The sequence below is a fragment of the Cystoisospora suis genome, assembly GCF_002600585.1.
Source record: "Cystoisospora suis strain Wien I chromosome Unknown contig_2667, whole genome shotgun sequence".
In the NCBI taxonomy this organism is placed as follows: Eukaryota; Apicomplexa; class Conoidasida; order Eucoccidiorida; family Sarcocystidae; genus Cystoisospora; species Cystoisospora suis.
Window position 1 is genome coordinate 17499 of NW_027155464.1, and position 15600 is coordinate 33098.

Consider the following 15600-nt stretch of genomic DNA (forward strand, 5'->3'; position numbering starts at 1 on the left):
TATTAGCACCACCTCAACAAGGTTCTCGAGCTCGCTCCGACGATTCTTCTCCTCCCGCTTCGCTTGTCATGTCTCTATTTTTTCCTTCACTCTCTTCTTGGAACAACCGAAGTTCTCTTCTGTTGAATGGTTAGTTAGTTTGTCTTCTCTCTTTCTCTCTTACATGAACACACTCAATACAGAACAAGTCAAAAAGAACATGAAACTCACTCACTACTTACACTCCTCTTCATCCTTTCTTTCTCTCTTTTATCAGAGGTACTATTCCGTCTTGTCTTTAGACCTTTCGAATAAGTAGACTCTTTCTCTCCTTCCTGTCAGATTCTTCCTTGGTTCTTAAACCAGCGCATAAATAGATATATATATATATATGATGCAGTTGAGAAGATAGAGTTTACGTGTAGTCTACTACGACATATAGAGACACTTCTTCGTCTCGAGTACTCTCCAGATGTATAACTTGAAACACATACACGCATAGACGAAGAGTTATATTTCCTTGGCTCATACATTACTTCATCATCGTCTCGTTTCTGTACATCATGGTATGCCTTATTATTAAATCCTATCATATCTACATCTCCGTCTCTTCTTTTTGTCCTGCCTCATTCCGTTTCGTGACGCAGATAGATCAAGCATCCGATAGGGGATCTTCCTTCTTTAGAAATCTTCTTGAGATCGTCGCGTACGTTGCTGTAACTTTGCCATCTGCTCTGCCCTCTTGCTATCACGGAAACCGATGAACTTCAAGACATCGCCGCGCGCCCCCTTATTCCACAATAGACGAATATCTTCGTTCTTGTCATCTTGTTGAGCTGTTAAGCGATCTCCGATAAATGCTAAGGTCACCTGACACACAGAAGATACAGATAGAAGGGGACGCTATGTCTATCTTTACAATGCCATTCTATCTCTCTCCATAGATACAAGTATATGCTGAAGCTTTTGTCTCTTTGTATATATATATGTATGCGAAGACAAAGATGTAGTGTATTCATACCGAGACAGAGGAATGGTAAGAGACAGCCAGCTGTTAAGGGGAACTTTCTTCTCTATCCTGCACCGCAGAATCTGTTCAAAGAACGGGAAGCTACAAACGCGAATGACACTCCTCCTTCCTAATCGACCACCAGACACACAAAGGAGAGATAACAAATAGAGAAATAGAGCTAAACGTAGATATGCGTCCATACAGGTGAAGTTGAATACAGATAGGTGCCCAAGGACGTGTCGACTATTTCTCAGGACAGATTGGTGATAATAGACGAAGAGAGAAAAGTTCTATATCTATGTGGGGACATAGACGCATGCATGGATGTCTAGATTCTTTTTTCTTCTTACCTGGACATCTCCATACTTATATATTCCACGGTTGATTTTCTTCCAGCTCTGCTGTCCTGAATGAGAATTGTGAAGATCTGCTAAGGCTTGATCAATCGTATCCCAAGGCATAGGTCTCGTCACGACAGCTGACACAGTACAACGAAAAGGGAAAGAAGAGATGAAACAACTCAATTCACCATCGCGGAAAAATCATACGTATGCATTCGTCTGTCTCTACATAGCTGTATATGCACGTGTCTGTGTAGGATGGACTGGTGTACACCAGCTCACGCACCAGTGAATACACTGTAAGATAGAGACATACGAGGTGGAAAGAAGATGCCCATTGAAAATAGAAGTGCCCTAGGTATCATCGCAGACATAAATAGTAGACAGAGAGCTAGAGTAATCCTTATACATCGTCATCAGAAATGCATACATGCCTGGACGGGGGGCGATGAATTCATAGATTGATAAAGATATAACGATCTATAGTCAGACAGACGTATAGACTGCAATACTTATAGAAAGAGAGCACGTAGATCTCGGGGTGTATATACAAAGAGTCTGACAGTTCATGAGGTCGTCTTACATCTTGTTGCTTTGATATATGGATGCACAGGCATTCCTTCCTCAACAGACTGTTGAACTTTCTTCACTCCCGCAGGATGTACTTGAGACGATGCAGCTGTAGATACACCTGAAGAGACATTCGAGTACCCCCGGGGTACAGAACCTTTTCGACTTGCATTAGTCTCACTAGCATTACTACTGTTGTTGAGATGATGAAGACTCGAAGCCATTCCTTCATTAACTCCAGCTCGAGCAGCACCTCCTGGGCTTCCTGCTCCTCCCTCTGTAGAATCTCTTCGGTGACGTACGTGTCTTACGGCGACCCCATTCGTTCTTGCTATGAACTTTTCATGTCTCTGGTGATTGAGATATGTCTCGGTGTCATCGCTGTCTACCGACCATGGCACATCGTAATACTCACGGAGATATCTGGCATACGCAGCGATTTTCCTTGCGTATTTCGCTCTTCTTTTTCTGTCGTCCTCTTCAGCTTCACTCTCCTCGCTCTCTTCTTCTTGTTCTTCTATGTCTTCTTCATCATGATCTTCCTCTTCTTCACTATTTTCTGTATAGTTATAATACTCATCGTCTTCATCAGTCTCATCATCTTCTTCTGCCTCGCTCCTCGACTCTTCCTCTTCGTTCTTTTTCTTCATATAGTTCGCTTCATCCTTCCTACTGCAACGACTTGTACGAGGATGATGCTCGTGCGGCTCGTTTTTCATACCTTCATACTCATGGATCCTAGAAGCAGAGGTAGAAGAATAATGACTCCTATCACTATGCTTACCCTTGCTGTAGCTACGGCTGATACTGTGCAAGTGTCTCTCGCCTGACTGCATCTGTCGAAGGAAATGTCGAAATCGAAGAATGAGAGGATGAGTTTCATACCTCGAAGGGTGTTTCTTAGTCTCATCAACAGCTGCCTTAGCAGTAGCCATCATTTCGTCAACCGTCTGACCTGGAAAGACATGATAAAGAAGCTCTTTGAAGACATCAATAGGATCTCTTTCTTCTCCACCAAGAACAAGCAGAGGACACCCAGATTCACTCTTCCTCCATACAAGTCCACCTCCAACTTCTCCTTTTCCGCGACTCCCGCTTGTTCCAGATCGATACAACAGATTCTCCAGTTCTCTCTGGTAATGCTGGTGTAAAAATAGGAAATTCTGTTGTTCTTCTTCTTCTTTTTGTCTCTTTTCTCTCTCTTCTAATAGACGATCTAGTTTCGATTGCTGTTCTTCGACTAAATCTTGCAATTCTTTCCTCTCTATCGTCCATGGGAGTTCTTGTTTTCTTCTTTTCTCTTGAATTCTCCAAGCATCTCCGGCATTTTCGCCAGGCCATGCTTCAGCGGCTAATTCTGCCGCATCCGTACGATTGAAGTTCAGCGTAGACATCAGGCCTTGCTGCTGACACCGTGGAGATAAATCGCAACTCCCATATCCTCTGGGCTGCTCTCGAGTAGGATGAAGATGATGGATCTTTGCTGAGCCTGGGGAGAATTCTTTACGAGAAGGAGATGAAGAAGAAGAAGACGGAGAAATCATCCGAGTACGAGGTCCTCGTGGTGATGTACTATGGCTGTGACTATTGGATCTACTCCTATTATGGCTATGGCGACCACGTGGTTCGTCATGCGCAGTAGGAAGCGAAGGAGAGGGTTTAGGAGAAGATGTAGAAGAAAAACGAGGAGGAATGCCTGGTGAATTTCCACGGGCATATGTAGAAGTCTGATGAGACTTAGTATAATTAGACCTCGTTGATCCCGGTGGTGAGGGGCTTGCTACAGACGAAGGCGGAGTTCTTCTTTTTCTACTACTGCAATGTCTTCCTTCTCTTGTTCTAATCCTTCGCGAGTACAAATCTTCTTTATCGTTGACTTCTTCACCGGCTTCATCTGTCGTTAAATCGAACACATCCACATCATCATGATCATCCGTCTTTCTCTGATTCTTCACCTTATCATTCATCCAACGTCCTCTTCTTGTCTTCTTTTCTTCTTCTTCTTGACGGTGATGTTGATGATGATAATTGTATTCTCCGACTTCTACCTGTGCCTTCCGAGGATGTGTACAGGGAAAGGCTTCTTCTTCTTTCATCCTCTCTTCACCCCTTGCGTTCTCTCGTTCGTCATCCTGGTTAGCTTTTCTACCACTCGGAAGATGCCTTGCATGCTGTGTGCCTTCCAAGCCTTCTCCTCGATTTCTTTTGATCAAAGAAGGACTTGGATAACGAGTTCGATTTCTTCTTCTTATATCGCTATGCGACGTTCCAACGCCCTTCTCTTCTGTCATTTTCTTCATAGAGGTTGTTGATGGTCTTTTGTCTTTCTTTTCATTCGCATCATTCACACTTTTCTCTGAAGGCAACTCGCCATGATGAGAGGCTTTCTTCTCCGGGAGAACTTCACTAGTCTTCTTTCCTCTGGATCCCGAATTCCTCGTGAGAAACTTCTTTTCTTCACTTTCTTGTCTTCCTTGCACTTGTTCGTTTTCTTCGTCGTCGTCTTCCTTCTTAGTATGGCACCTCCTACGATCATAGAGGTCCCTAATGTCTCGAGAATCTGCATATGGATAGGAGATACATCATCACATCACTCCAATCAATTATAGTGAGCAGGAGCAGTATACGTCCCCCGTCAAAGAGACAGAGACAGCAGATGGAAAGATGTCTTGTGTTTCTTGCGACGTTCTTTTGCGTCTTCATGTTCATAGTCAGTCACGTACGTATATATACAGAGAGACAAAGATAGTCCAGAGCAATGACCTTGTATACTCACTCCCATAAGGTGTCTACGTCCAAAGCGAATAAAGGTAACGAGGTATTGCAGCTACAATTCTTAGGATTCTGTATATACGCGTATGTGAAAGATATGTCACCTATCTCTTTACAGATGTCATAAGACATCTTTATCTAGTCATGAAACTTTTCTTTCAAAGCTACTACTGCTTTCTCTCTTTTTCTCCACATGGAAAGATAGAATGATGATTGACCTCTATGAAAAGATGCATATACAGAAAGCGAGAGAGGCATGCATATCAACTATGACGTTTGCCAACTGCACATATGCGTATATATGTACAGACCGGTATACTATCTGCATGAGTTCCTCTTCTCGCCTCCGTTTGTTTCCTCTTTCCTTGGACTTCTCTTTACCATCACTAGTAGCACGGGGTGAAGATGTGGCTTAAGGACGAAGACGATGAAGAAAGAGAGAGAAAGGCGCATTAACAAAACATTCCGCATGAGGTCTCAGTCGTCCTATCAAATACCACTTCTGCCCGCTGCTTCCACACATATGTTTATTTACATATATATATATATATACTAGATACATTACGGAGGTATGCATGAAGAGAGGGGCAGATAAATATGAAGGCTGAAGTTACAACAAAGAGATTATCCATACGGATACACTCTAAGAGACGTGGCGATAGATGAAATAACGCTACAAGAAACCGTTCTTGAGTAAACTTGTACTCATATATATGGACGGTCACCTGCTGAACTATGACGGCAACTACGACTACTAGCGTAGAGTGCGCATCAAAGACCTATAAAACTTTTGAAGATGAAGGATGCGACACCAACCAGATATATATATATATATAGGCGAGATGCATATATATACAGACACAACATACACATCTATATATAGGTATATGTGGCTATGTACATCAATCATACTCTCCTTGTATCGGAAGGACGACAACAGGAGTTCCCTCTCATATAGACATGCTCACGTTGTTGCTGAAACGTCTCAGCAGAGGGTGACAGCTCTATCAATCTAGAAAGAATGAGAATCTTTTCTCGGAGATAGGGAAGACGGTCCTTGGACAAAGGAAGTCACGAGAAGATGTATATATACATATATATATGTGAATGAATAGTAAGATCGATTACGACTTAGGATAGATACAGAAAGGAAGAAAGAGACAGAGCGAAGTCTCCTCATACAATCACAAGAACCTATCCTATGGCGACTTGTACTCGGGCACATGAGATTTCTTGTCCTAGGAAAGACACGAGACGTTAGCAACATACCTCGATGCACTTTGAAAGACAGATCGGCCTTTTCTTTCTCATTCCTGTTATGATCGCCATACACGACTTGTTTCTCTTGATGAATTCTCGGCATCTCTCTCTCAGGGCGTTCATCGTGAAGGTTCTTCTTCATTGCTGCCTTCTCATTCTTAGAACGTGTGCCCTTTCTGCTGTCGAAGTTTACGGAAGAAGAAGAAGCCGTCGAAGACTTTCTCCTTTCATCAGAAGGAGCTGAAGGAAGGGCCTGATGAGTATTAGTATAGTTGATACTGTCTTCATACATATGCTTGGCCGGATAGTCAGGATGAGACTGTGAATGAGAAAATGAAGGCAAAGAAGATGAACAACGACAGAAAACTCCTTCTTCTTCGCTTTCCTCATTCTTACTCCTAGGAGCATTATGTGAATGTTGTAAGCGAGGAGACGCGGTACCACTCGGTCTGTCTCTTTCTTGTTTCCTTTCTGAAAGTTTAATCATTCCGTCGCACTGTTTACATAAGGCGTATTCTCCTGTAGATAAAAGCTTTCTTTCAAAAGGCTCATCCCACCGCCCTAATTCTTCGACTCTTTGTTCTCCTCTTGTGTTCTCTTTCTCTATATCTTCATCTTTCGCTTTCTCCTCCTCTTGGTATTGTATCTCTGATATACAGGCCGCGTCGATGTCGCTCTTGATGCCTTCAAGTATGGCCTTCACTTGTTTGTTTCGTAGAAGGAGACGATCAAGGTTCGTTTTTGGCACGACCGGCGGTGGAGAAGGTGAAATCTCTCCCGGCTCTTGCGTCTGCTCTGGCTGACTTACTCGAATTCCTTCTTCTTCTCCTTTTCCCCTTCTCGCTTCTTGGTCTCCTTGTCCTTCTTCTTCTTCCGCGCGTTCTTGACTCTCCGTGATCCTCAAGAGCTGTTGCTTTCTTCTGAGAACTGCTGGGTTCACTTCGTTTGTATTCTTCTGGGAATCCACGTTAGGAGAAGGATGTAATCGTATAGGCTGCTTGGAATCATTCGACGTCGGGACACAGGCAAAATAAAAACGCGCATTTCCATCGTTCTTGATATCTTGTCCAGAGGTCTTGGGTAAGGTCTTTCTTTCCAAAGGCTCATCCCACCGCCCTAATTCTTCGACTCTTTGTTCTCCTCCTGTGTTCTCTTTCTCCATATCTTCGTCTTTCTCTTTCTCCTTCTCTTGGTGTTCTATCCCTGCTCTGCAGGCAGCGTCTGCGCTCTTCTTGATGTCTTTGAGTATGGCCTTCACTTGTTTGTTTCGTAGAAGAAGACGTTCAATGTTTTTCTTTAGCAGGATCGGTTGTGGAGGAGGAGGTGAAATCTCTCCTGGCTCTTGCGCCTGCTCTGGCTGGTGACTCACACGAATTTCTTCTTCTTCTCCTTTTCCCCTTCTCGTTGTGTGGTCTTCTTCTTTTTCCGCGCGTTCTTGACTCTCCGTGATCCTCAAGAGCTGTTGCTTTCTTCTGGGAACTGCTGGGTTCACTTCTGGTATAGAGTTATTCTTCTGAGAGTCCACGCTAGGAGAATGGTGTAGTACTATAGGCTGCTTGGAAGCATCTGCTTTCGGGACATAGGCAACAGGAGTATTCTTGTACTTGTTGATATCGCTTCCAGGGCTCTTTGCAGGGGAATGAAGAGAATTCATATCATTCTCGATTTTTGTCGATGGATAATTCTTCTCTTTCTTCTGGACTACAGCTTGTTCTTCTTCCTTCTTTTCTCCGTCTTTGTGGCTCTCTCTGGATACCTTCATATCCTCTGTACTGTTAGCTAGAGTCTCAGATCTCATCGTCATTTCATTCTTCGTCTGATAAGAAGACCCAAGAGAGGGATGAAGTTCGTCATGGCTCATGCCTGTTGCGTGTTTGCTTGTGGAGTAAATAGCAGGAAGATTCGACATCACTACATCGAGGCAATCTTCGAAGATAGCCTGCACTCTATTATTACTATCTTTTCTGTCGCGTGTGTAGGGAGACGACGAAGAAGACATATCTGGGAGTGAAGAAAGACATTCCTCTCTATTCTGAGTCCACGGATTATCGTCTCTAAGAGGGGGCTCATTCCTCTTCTGGTCTTGGTGCTTTTGTAAAGGAACCGACTTTTGCAGTCGCTCATTCTCTGTTAAGACAGGACAGGAAAGATTGAGTGAGAGACAAGGAGAAACGCTGTAAGGGTCTACTTGCTCTTGTTGACGAACGTTCTCCATGGGGAGTGGAGATGGTAGGAGGACATTCGTATCCTTCTGAGGACAGATACAATCCATCGTGACGTTTCCAAGACTTTCCTTTGCTTCTTCGTTCTTGGTCATCTTCTCCTTCTGTTCTACCACAAGTAAAGGTAGAGGAGAGGGGTAAACTCCTGTCGATGTCACAGGAATCGTACCAAAAGTATCGACTTGAAGATGGGGCTGATCAGGTTGATGGTGATGGCGGTTGTCTTGATGAGGCCCTGTGTTAGAACGAGCCGGTGCTCCTGAAGACATCTCTCCACCTTGATAGCTTGATATATGCGAAGAAGCCGGATGAAGTTGAGCATACATCTCAAATTCGCAAGTATCTTCTTCTCCTTCTCCTACTAATGGATTACCTTTCCCTAAGTCAGCCTCTTCCGTCTGGTGGGTTGCTAGAGGAGATTCTCCTCCGGCAAATTTCGGTGTGGAAGGACGCCCAAGCTGTTGTTGCTGCTGCATATTAAACACACAAAAAGACAGATTTGATGAAGGATTCTGGTGATGAGGAGTCTGATCATATCTATCGTGAGTAACAGTAGCACGAGTCGTTCTTGTCGCTATAGTAGAACCAGGAGGGATACTGCTGCTGCTGGGGGTGTATGTACACTCCAAGGGGGGGTTTTTCTAGAAGATGGTCATCCTCAGGAAAAGAAAGGCGTAACGAGACTTCCATACGATTCTTTTGATTCTTCTCTATTCTACTGACCAATTAGAAGATGAAGTTGTGTCGCTTACCTCAGAAAAAGCCATATCCATCTCCTGTTCTACTTCAACTTTTTTCGTGTCTTCTAATTCTTCCCCTCCTTGTCGGCCTTTATCTTCTACTCCTTCCGTAGAACACGCATCCTCTTGTGCGTGGAGGTTTTCATGGTGATGATTCATCTGGCACCGGAGAGTAAATGGGTTCTCCTCTCCTACCTGTCCTTCTTTTTCTCCTTCATCACTTCTCACCTCTTTAGTATGGAGGTTTGTTTCAACTCTTGAAGGATAGAAAGAACCTTCATAAAAAGAGTTGTTCTGCGAAGGCTGAGAAATTGCACTGATCTGACTTCTCTCTTCTTCTATCTTCTGATGCACATCGAAATGTCCAGCTTGAGGAGTTTGTTCGTTGGGATATCGATGGTGAGGTGGAGGAGGAGGGCAGTCAGCCGGGAGCTTCGATGGCGAGACTCCATGGAAAGGCCAGAATCGATAGATAAGATCTCTCCGACAATCGAGATCTTCTTGTGATGGAGGATCCGGTGGTAAAGGAACTTTCTCCGGGAGAATCAATCCATCATCATCATCATCTAGAGAGAAGAAACAGAGCAGAGAGAAAGAATGCAGACGGAATAGAGATGACGAAACACGGCCTAAGAAAACTGCAAACATGCTAACCATTTTGTCTTTTATTTCAGTGCAACACGAAGAGGGAAGATTGGATATGAAGTACGTATGCACACACCATTTAGTGCATATACACAGTGCATGTATACATGAATGCAGACGAGTACGCAAGGCTCCACAACAATATAGAGTGTATACCCCACATGTATACAAGCTCGGATACACATCACATATATTAATGTAGATACATACTGTAGAGAGGCGTCTATTTCCGCGCTGTGACTTAGGTACGCATGTGTACTCAGGTAGCTATCCACACTTATACATAAGTCCGAGTATACACATCTACACATATAGATGCAGATACATATTACAGAGATGCGTGTGCTGCATTGCGGCTTACATACCTGTGCGTGCTCAGCCAGCTATCTACACTCACAAAGACGTTCCAGTACAAACATACACCAAGGCATACAGATGTAGATACATACTAGGGAGACGCGTGTGTGTCCGGAATGATGTTTATGTATAATCAGCTGGCTACCTACGTACATACGCAACTTCGGATACACACACATACACATGCGGATGTAGATACACAGTATAGGGACACTTGTGCATCCCGACTGACACTTGTATGCGTATGTATACTCAGCTAGCTAATCACACACACGTAAGTTAGAATACGTAGTGCACGCATATTGATGCAGATTCATACTACATAGACGCGTCTGTGTTCGTCTGCTACCGAGAGGCGTGGGTGCTCTGACAAAAGAACTGCGGACGTATGTGTCCTCATCTGGCTATCTACACACATACATAGGTTCGGATACTTACACCTACACATAAATAAAGAACAGGTATTATACAGACGCGTGTGTGCTCTGATGAAGAATTAAACACGCATGTATACTCTGCTAGCTGTCTAGACACATGCATAGGTAAGGTTATAAGTAGCCATCCCGATGACAATATATATGTATTTAGGCTATATGATGTCTGAATGTACATGCATATGCACGCATACATACACATCTACATATATATATATATATATATATATGGAGATTATGTCCATCAACCTCTCTCGTGTATACGGATGCAGTCAAACAGATGGATCAGAAACCACAGCAGCACCACGGGGAAAGAACAGTATATCACAAAAAAGCTCCGCGTCTCTTAACCACTTTTTTGCCTACTTTTCCGCGTCGCATGTAGAAACGATTTCTCTCCTTCCTTCTTTGGCCTAGCATCTCGACAGATCGAAGGCGGCAATGATGACTCCACCGAGGAAGCTGAAGAAGACAATTGAGGAAGAGGAGACACGTGAGGCAACGTTTCTTGCATAGTCGGACAGAGTCTTGTATTCTCCATTCGGCTCTCCAGAGTTTCGTCATAGGCAAACGAGAATGGCCGAGTAGTGGTAGGACTTGTTTCTTGATTATGAGAACAGAGAGAATTCGTTATGTCATCCTGCTGTATTACTTCATTCTCCTTCGTCTTTTCTTTCCATACATACACATGATTCCTCTCTCTCTCCTGTTGTTTGTTCTTCATTCCTTGTTCTCCTTCTACTCCTCTTCCTTGGTGATATGTCCTTCTAGTTTCTCCTGCCTGATGAGAATATGAAGAAGACGTCGGTTCCACAGAACTTTCTTTGTGGCTTTTGTCTCGCTTCTCCATTAGTTCTCTTTCTTTCACACCTTCATCGCTATTACTGTCATCCGCATCACGGTCGCTACTCGTGTCTTCCTCGTCCTCTGTCTTCTTGTCAAATATCGATGTAATAACCTTAGGAATCCATCGATAGATAAGAGACTGATCGGGAACCGATGAGGAAGAACTCTTCTTCTCATGATTTGCAGCTCTTCGCGGAGAATAGCGATTGCCAGTTTGATGCACACTACTGCTAGAAGTACGAGTATTAGTAGTAGTAGATCCTTGAGCTCTATGGGAACTATTAACAGGATTGAAAGAGGAACCTTTTTTAGATTCATCATGATAATGAGAAGGCGAAGATGAAAAAAGAAATGAGGCGTTGGATGGTTCATTTCTCTTCTTCAAATGAGATTCTTCTCGTTCACATCCTCCTCCTTGACATCGACCCCGTAGTAGGTCTTGCTGTAGCTGTTCCCCAGGTGTACGTATACCGTAATCGGATAGTTGAGCATGAGCATAAAGAGGAGGAATGTGATGTGTAAGACTTTCAAAAGAAATTGGAGAAGAAGTTTCCTCCGTTGACTGCCCAAGAGAAGGATGCTTAAAAGACGTTAAAGATGTCTCTTGTTCTTCTTGGCATGATGAAGATCTCCGACTTCTATTATGACTATTAAGATCAAATGCATCGGAAGACACACAAGACGAGGAAGAAGTAGAAGGTTGATAAGAGTTATGACTCCCAGCACCACCAGAGGGAATCCTGTAGTCTCCAGAGCGAAACGAAGGACAGCAGAAGGAGTAGGTCGTTACAAGACTTGAAGAAGCTTCAGGATCACTGAGAGAAGGACGAGATGAGAAGGAAGAAGTTTCTTCTTTCGATGGAATGATAACAGAGCATGGTCGGAAATCGGCAGAGAACGAAGGAGTACAAGAACTTGAGGATTTAGAGAACGAAGGTGTGGAAGGATGCTGAAGTCGAGGAAGAACTGAGTCACACGCAAAGTTAGGAATAGGGCAAGGATGAGAATGAGATTGCTGGTGATGAAGATGACGATATGTAGAAAGAGGGAGATCTCTGTCGGGTGTACCGATAGACGGAAGAGAGACCGGTTGAGATGCCCGAAACGATGACGAAAGAGAAGACTTGGATGGAGGTCGTGGGAGAGGTTTCAGAGCGACATCATTTCTTTGAAAGTTGTCGAGTGATGTGTCCATAGAAGTAGGGGCATGATGCTGGTTATGCTGAGGACAATTAGACGGAGATGAGAGAGATACTGTAGAAGCAGCAGAAAGAATACAACTTTCGATAGTATCTTTATCAGCACTAATATGAAGAGGATGATGAGCATGGCTGTTCGAAACTAAACCATTCTGAGGTGAGGTAAGAGATGTCGGAACAACGTAATGTTTCACTTGAGATTGAGAAAGAAAAGAGGGAGAAGTACGAGGAGCTTGAGGATGTACATACACTGCGTTATTCGGTGAAGTATTATGAGCATTCTGTGAAGACACTAGTCTCGCGCCGATTTCCTGGCGGCCAGGATCGCCGTACTGAGGATTAAACCTGGTCACACCCTTCATTTTTCCTTCAAAAAGAAAAAAAAAAAGGAGGAACGTAAGAAGGGCCTTCAAGCCATCTTTTCGTTTTTTTTTGTCTCCTCATTCCGTATTAACTTCTTTTTCGGCTTTCGACCGTTTCGCCCAGATATGAATGATACGGAGCTTGGGAAAGATGTGAAGACACAGTCACTCGCTCACTCAGTCAGAAACTCAGGATTTGCGAGACACACCGAGAAGGAAAAAGGTAGATTCGTATCTTGTTCTTCATCTGCGAAGTGAGTCTCTACATCTCTGGCTTTCTCATCGAGTACGATAGCGAGCTGCTGGCTAGCTGACGATGTTCGACAGAGGGGGGGCAGAGAAAATCTCCTGATACAAGACAACCACTATCGACGGTCAGCGACTCCCGCACGGGGTTCAGAAGGATGGATATGAAAGTGAATTTCATGAATTACTAAGAGTTGGCTGCTGATTTTCTTTATCTCTTCAGTCCAAAAAAGGAAGGAAAAGAAAAAGAAAAAGAAAAAGAGAGAAGAAAATCATCCCTCATCCCGAGCACAAACTGCTGCTGGAAGGCGGCTAGCTCAACAGCAGCCAAGGAAATCTAGTCAGAGTAAAGGGAGTCTGAAACGACTTCCCTTGGTGTCTTCTTGTCTCAACCATAGACAGAGAAAACGTATCTCTCGAGAGAAAACTCGGTCTTCTCACACGCGAATCTCTTCCGCGGGAAGAAAAAAGAGTCAGAAACAGATATGCTCGTTGAAAGCACGCCTTACCCAGCAACATAGTTATCGGTGCCGCCATTGTGGGACTAGCTTGCCCGGGCTTATACCATCGATGCTCGTAGCCCGTAGATGCTCCGCGTCTGGTCTGCCTCTCGGCAACTCTAATCTTCATCTCCTCTTGTCGGACAGGAGAAAAGGTTCATCAATCCCTTACGGGTCCGCAATTTGGTAAAGAGAGCACAAAAGGAAAACCGATAGAGAAACCAGTTGTCCCTGTGTGAAAGAGAGAAACGCATCTATCCGCTAGTTGACGCGTTGCTGTTCTTCGGTTAGTTCGGATGCAAGCAAGACAAGAAAATCCTGAGACGATGGAGGAGAAAGGCCTACTCTGCGTTTCCAGAATTTTGAACCCCCTCACAAGTTTCCAGTCTGTCATAGCAAAGTGGCGGTGCACTTTTCCCTCTACCCCGTCGACTGCGTCTGTAATCTAGCTGATTCGACCCCATCTCGCATACTAGATCTACCGAGGCTTTACTGGGGATTTCAGAGCAATTTTCTCTTTGTCTTAAGAGAGGAGTTCGCTGTCCTTTGTCCAAAGGAGAGAACCTTAGACAGAGAAACGAAGGGGTACGCAACAGATTTTTCTTTTTCCGTAGTTCAAAACACCGAACACACGTCCCAGGAGAAAACATTCCTGTTTGACGAAATGAAAGAGAAACCGCGCTCAGTTGGGAACTAAGGAACATAGTTACGTCGTCAGAATCGCGTTTAGAGAAAGTGAGATAGAGATCTCTCGTCACGATCAGCTTGGCTACGGCACAGGCGAAGAACCACTCTCCTCTTCTTTCCCATCTCGGGACAACAGTCCTTCGCTGTCAGGTACATCCACATCTACAGTATCCTGATACATACGTATCTGTCTGTCTAATGTATACATCGCATTCTGTGGGCGTTAGGCAGCTGTAGCTCTGCATGGCTTTATGTATGTATTGCATGTCATTGGAAGGACTGATATACAAGTAGGTGTATATCAGTGTACACCTATATGTGCGCGTTTGCAGGATTAGACATATCCTGATAAAACAGAGAATAAGTGGTTTCTTTCAGGAGAAAGCGAAGGCCTAGAACGACATCTATCTAAGGTCCTCGAGGGTCTCTGACAAATTTTCCAAGGTCTACTCCCTTTAAGTCTACGCCGTCATTATCCTCACCACCAGCATTCCTCCGTGATTTCAAAGAGACACCTGCTCTGCCTTGCAGAAGCGACCTTTGACTTCCGTAGGACACTAGTTGTTCCAGTGTTTCGTAATTGCACCTCGCCCTGGTGCCTTTTGCGTCACTTCCCAGTACGTTGAATACCTGGCTTTTTACTTCAGCTCTCTCCTTTCAATGGGGCTGGGTGGTCCCAAGGGAGTGCTAAAGTCGGACGCTGAGAGGTCCTCTATCAATTAGCAGATTACCCTCTTGTAGTTTGACTGAATGATTTCAGTTCCCGCTGAATTTCGCTTCCTTCCATTGCTGAACGTCTCGTCTGTCTGAATGAGTAGAAGGAGGCACTGCTGCAATCAGGAGACATGATAGGAGAGGAAGTCGTCCCCTAATATGATTGCTCGATCGGCCCCGAGCCGCTGGATGGGGATGATGAGGGGGACAGCAGTGGCCCGAATGACGTCTTGAAGTGAAAACAAACTCAAAAACAAGGGTCTTCCTTGCACAGGATTCGAATGGAAGAAAAAGATCTTGGTTGCCTGTCTTTCCCCCCCCCCCACCACTCTATACTCACCACGTGTTCTCTTAATCGAATTTGGATTTGGAAATAGTAGGACGTTGCTCAATTCGCAAAATTGTTCCCACTTCTGATCGTTTCTCGACATAATTGTTGTACTGTAGTCGCTTTATTCTTCACTTCGGCGCTGCTACTCTACGGCTTTTGCCGGTTGTTGGTGATGTCTTTATCTCCGCAAACTCGAATTTCCTTGCAGACTGAGTTCGTTCCAACTGACAGGGGAGACGGCGACTCTCCCGTGTAGCCCGAGGTCTCCGAGGTGAAAGAAGCTGTCCCGCACTTCCGTCCTGTCCCCGGTTGAGATGATTAGACCTCTGCTGTTCCTATTCTCCTTGTTGTGGTTATGTGCGGCACGGCGCATCGGCTGCTTT

General features: G+C 44.4%; 4 protein-coding genes across 4 annotated transcripts; 3 read left to right on the forward strand and 1 right to left on the reverse strand.

Moving 5' to 3' along the window:
- Nucleotides 1-429: 429 nt before the first annotated feature.
- CSUI_005496 (uncharacterized protein) lies at nucleotides 430-12739 on the reverse strand (the record flags this gene model as incomplete). Its single annotated transcript, XM_068065672.1, has 6 exons — nucleotides 430-849; nucleotides 1342-1469; nucleotides 1916-4462; nucleotides 5944-8626; nucleotides 8909-9462; nucleotides 10699-12739. 6 exons carry the CDS (start codon nucleotides 12737-12739, stop codon nucleotides 661-663), a joined length of 8142 nt encoding a protein of 2713 aa, XP_067922349.1. The 3' UTR covers nucleotides 430-660.
- Nucleotides 1086-4908, forward strand: CSUI_005497 (uncharacterized protein). The gene has a single exon (XM_068065673.1). It carries the CDS (start codon nucleotides 2106-2108, stop codon nucleotides 2730-2732), a length of 627 nt encoding a protein of 208 aa, XP_067922350.1. The 5' UTR covers nucleotides 1086-2105; the 3' UTR covers nucleotides 2733-4908.
- CSUI_005498 (uncharacterized protein) lies at nucleotides 5599-10403 on the forward strand. Its single transcript, XM_068065674.1, has one exon. The coding sequence runs from the start codon at nucleotides 9245-9247 to the stop codon at nucleotides 9401-9403; it is 159 nt and encodes a 52-aa protein (XP_067922351.1). The 5' UTR covers nucleotides 5599-9244; the 3' UTR covers nucleotides 9404-10403.
- On the forward strand, nucleotides 10581-12611 carry CSUI_005499 (uncharacterized protein). The gene has a single exon (XM_068065675.1). The coding sequence runs from the start codon at nucleotides 10943-10945 to the stop codon at nucleotides 11126-11128; it is 186 nt and encodes a 61-aa protein (XP_067922352.1). The 5' UTR covers nucleotides 10581-10942; the 3' UTR covers nucleotides 11129-12611.
- Nucleotides 12740-15600: the final 2861 nt, after the last annotated feature.

What these genes read in the sequence shown, in the direction of transcription:
- CSUI_005497 (XM_068065673.1), top strand. Translation starts at nt 2,106, where the DNA reads ATGATGAAGACTCGAAGCCATTCCTTCATTAACTCCAGCTCGAGCAGC.
- CSUI_005499 (XM_068065675.1), top strand. Translation starts at nt 10,943, where the DNA reads ATGAGAACAGAGAGAATTCGTTATGTCATCCTGCTGTATTACTTCATT.
- CSUI_005498 (XM_068065674.1), top strand. Translation starts at nt 9,245, where the DNA reads ATGCACATCGAAATGTCCAGCTTGAGGAGTTTGTTCGTTGGGATATCG.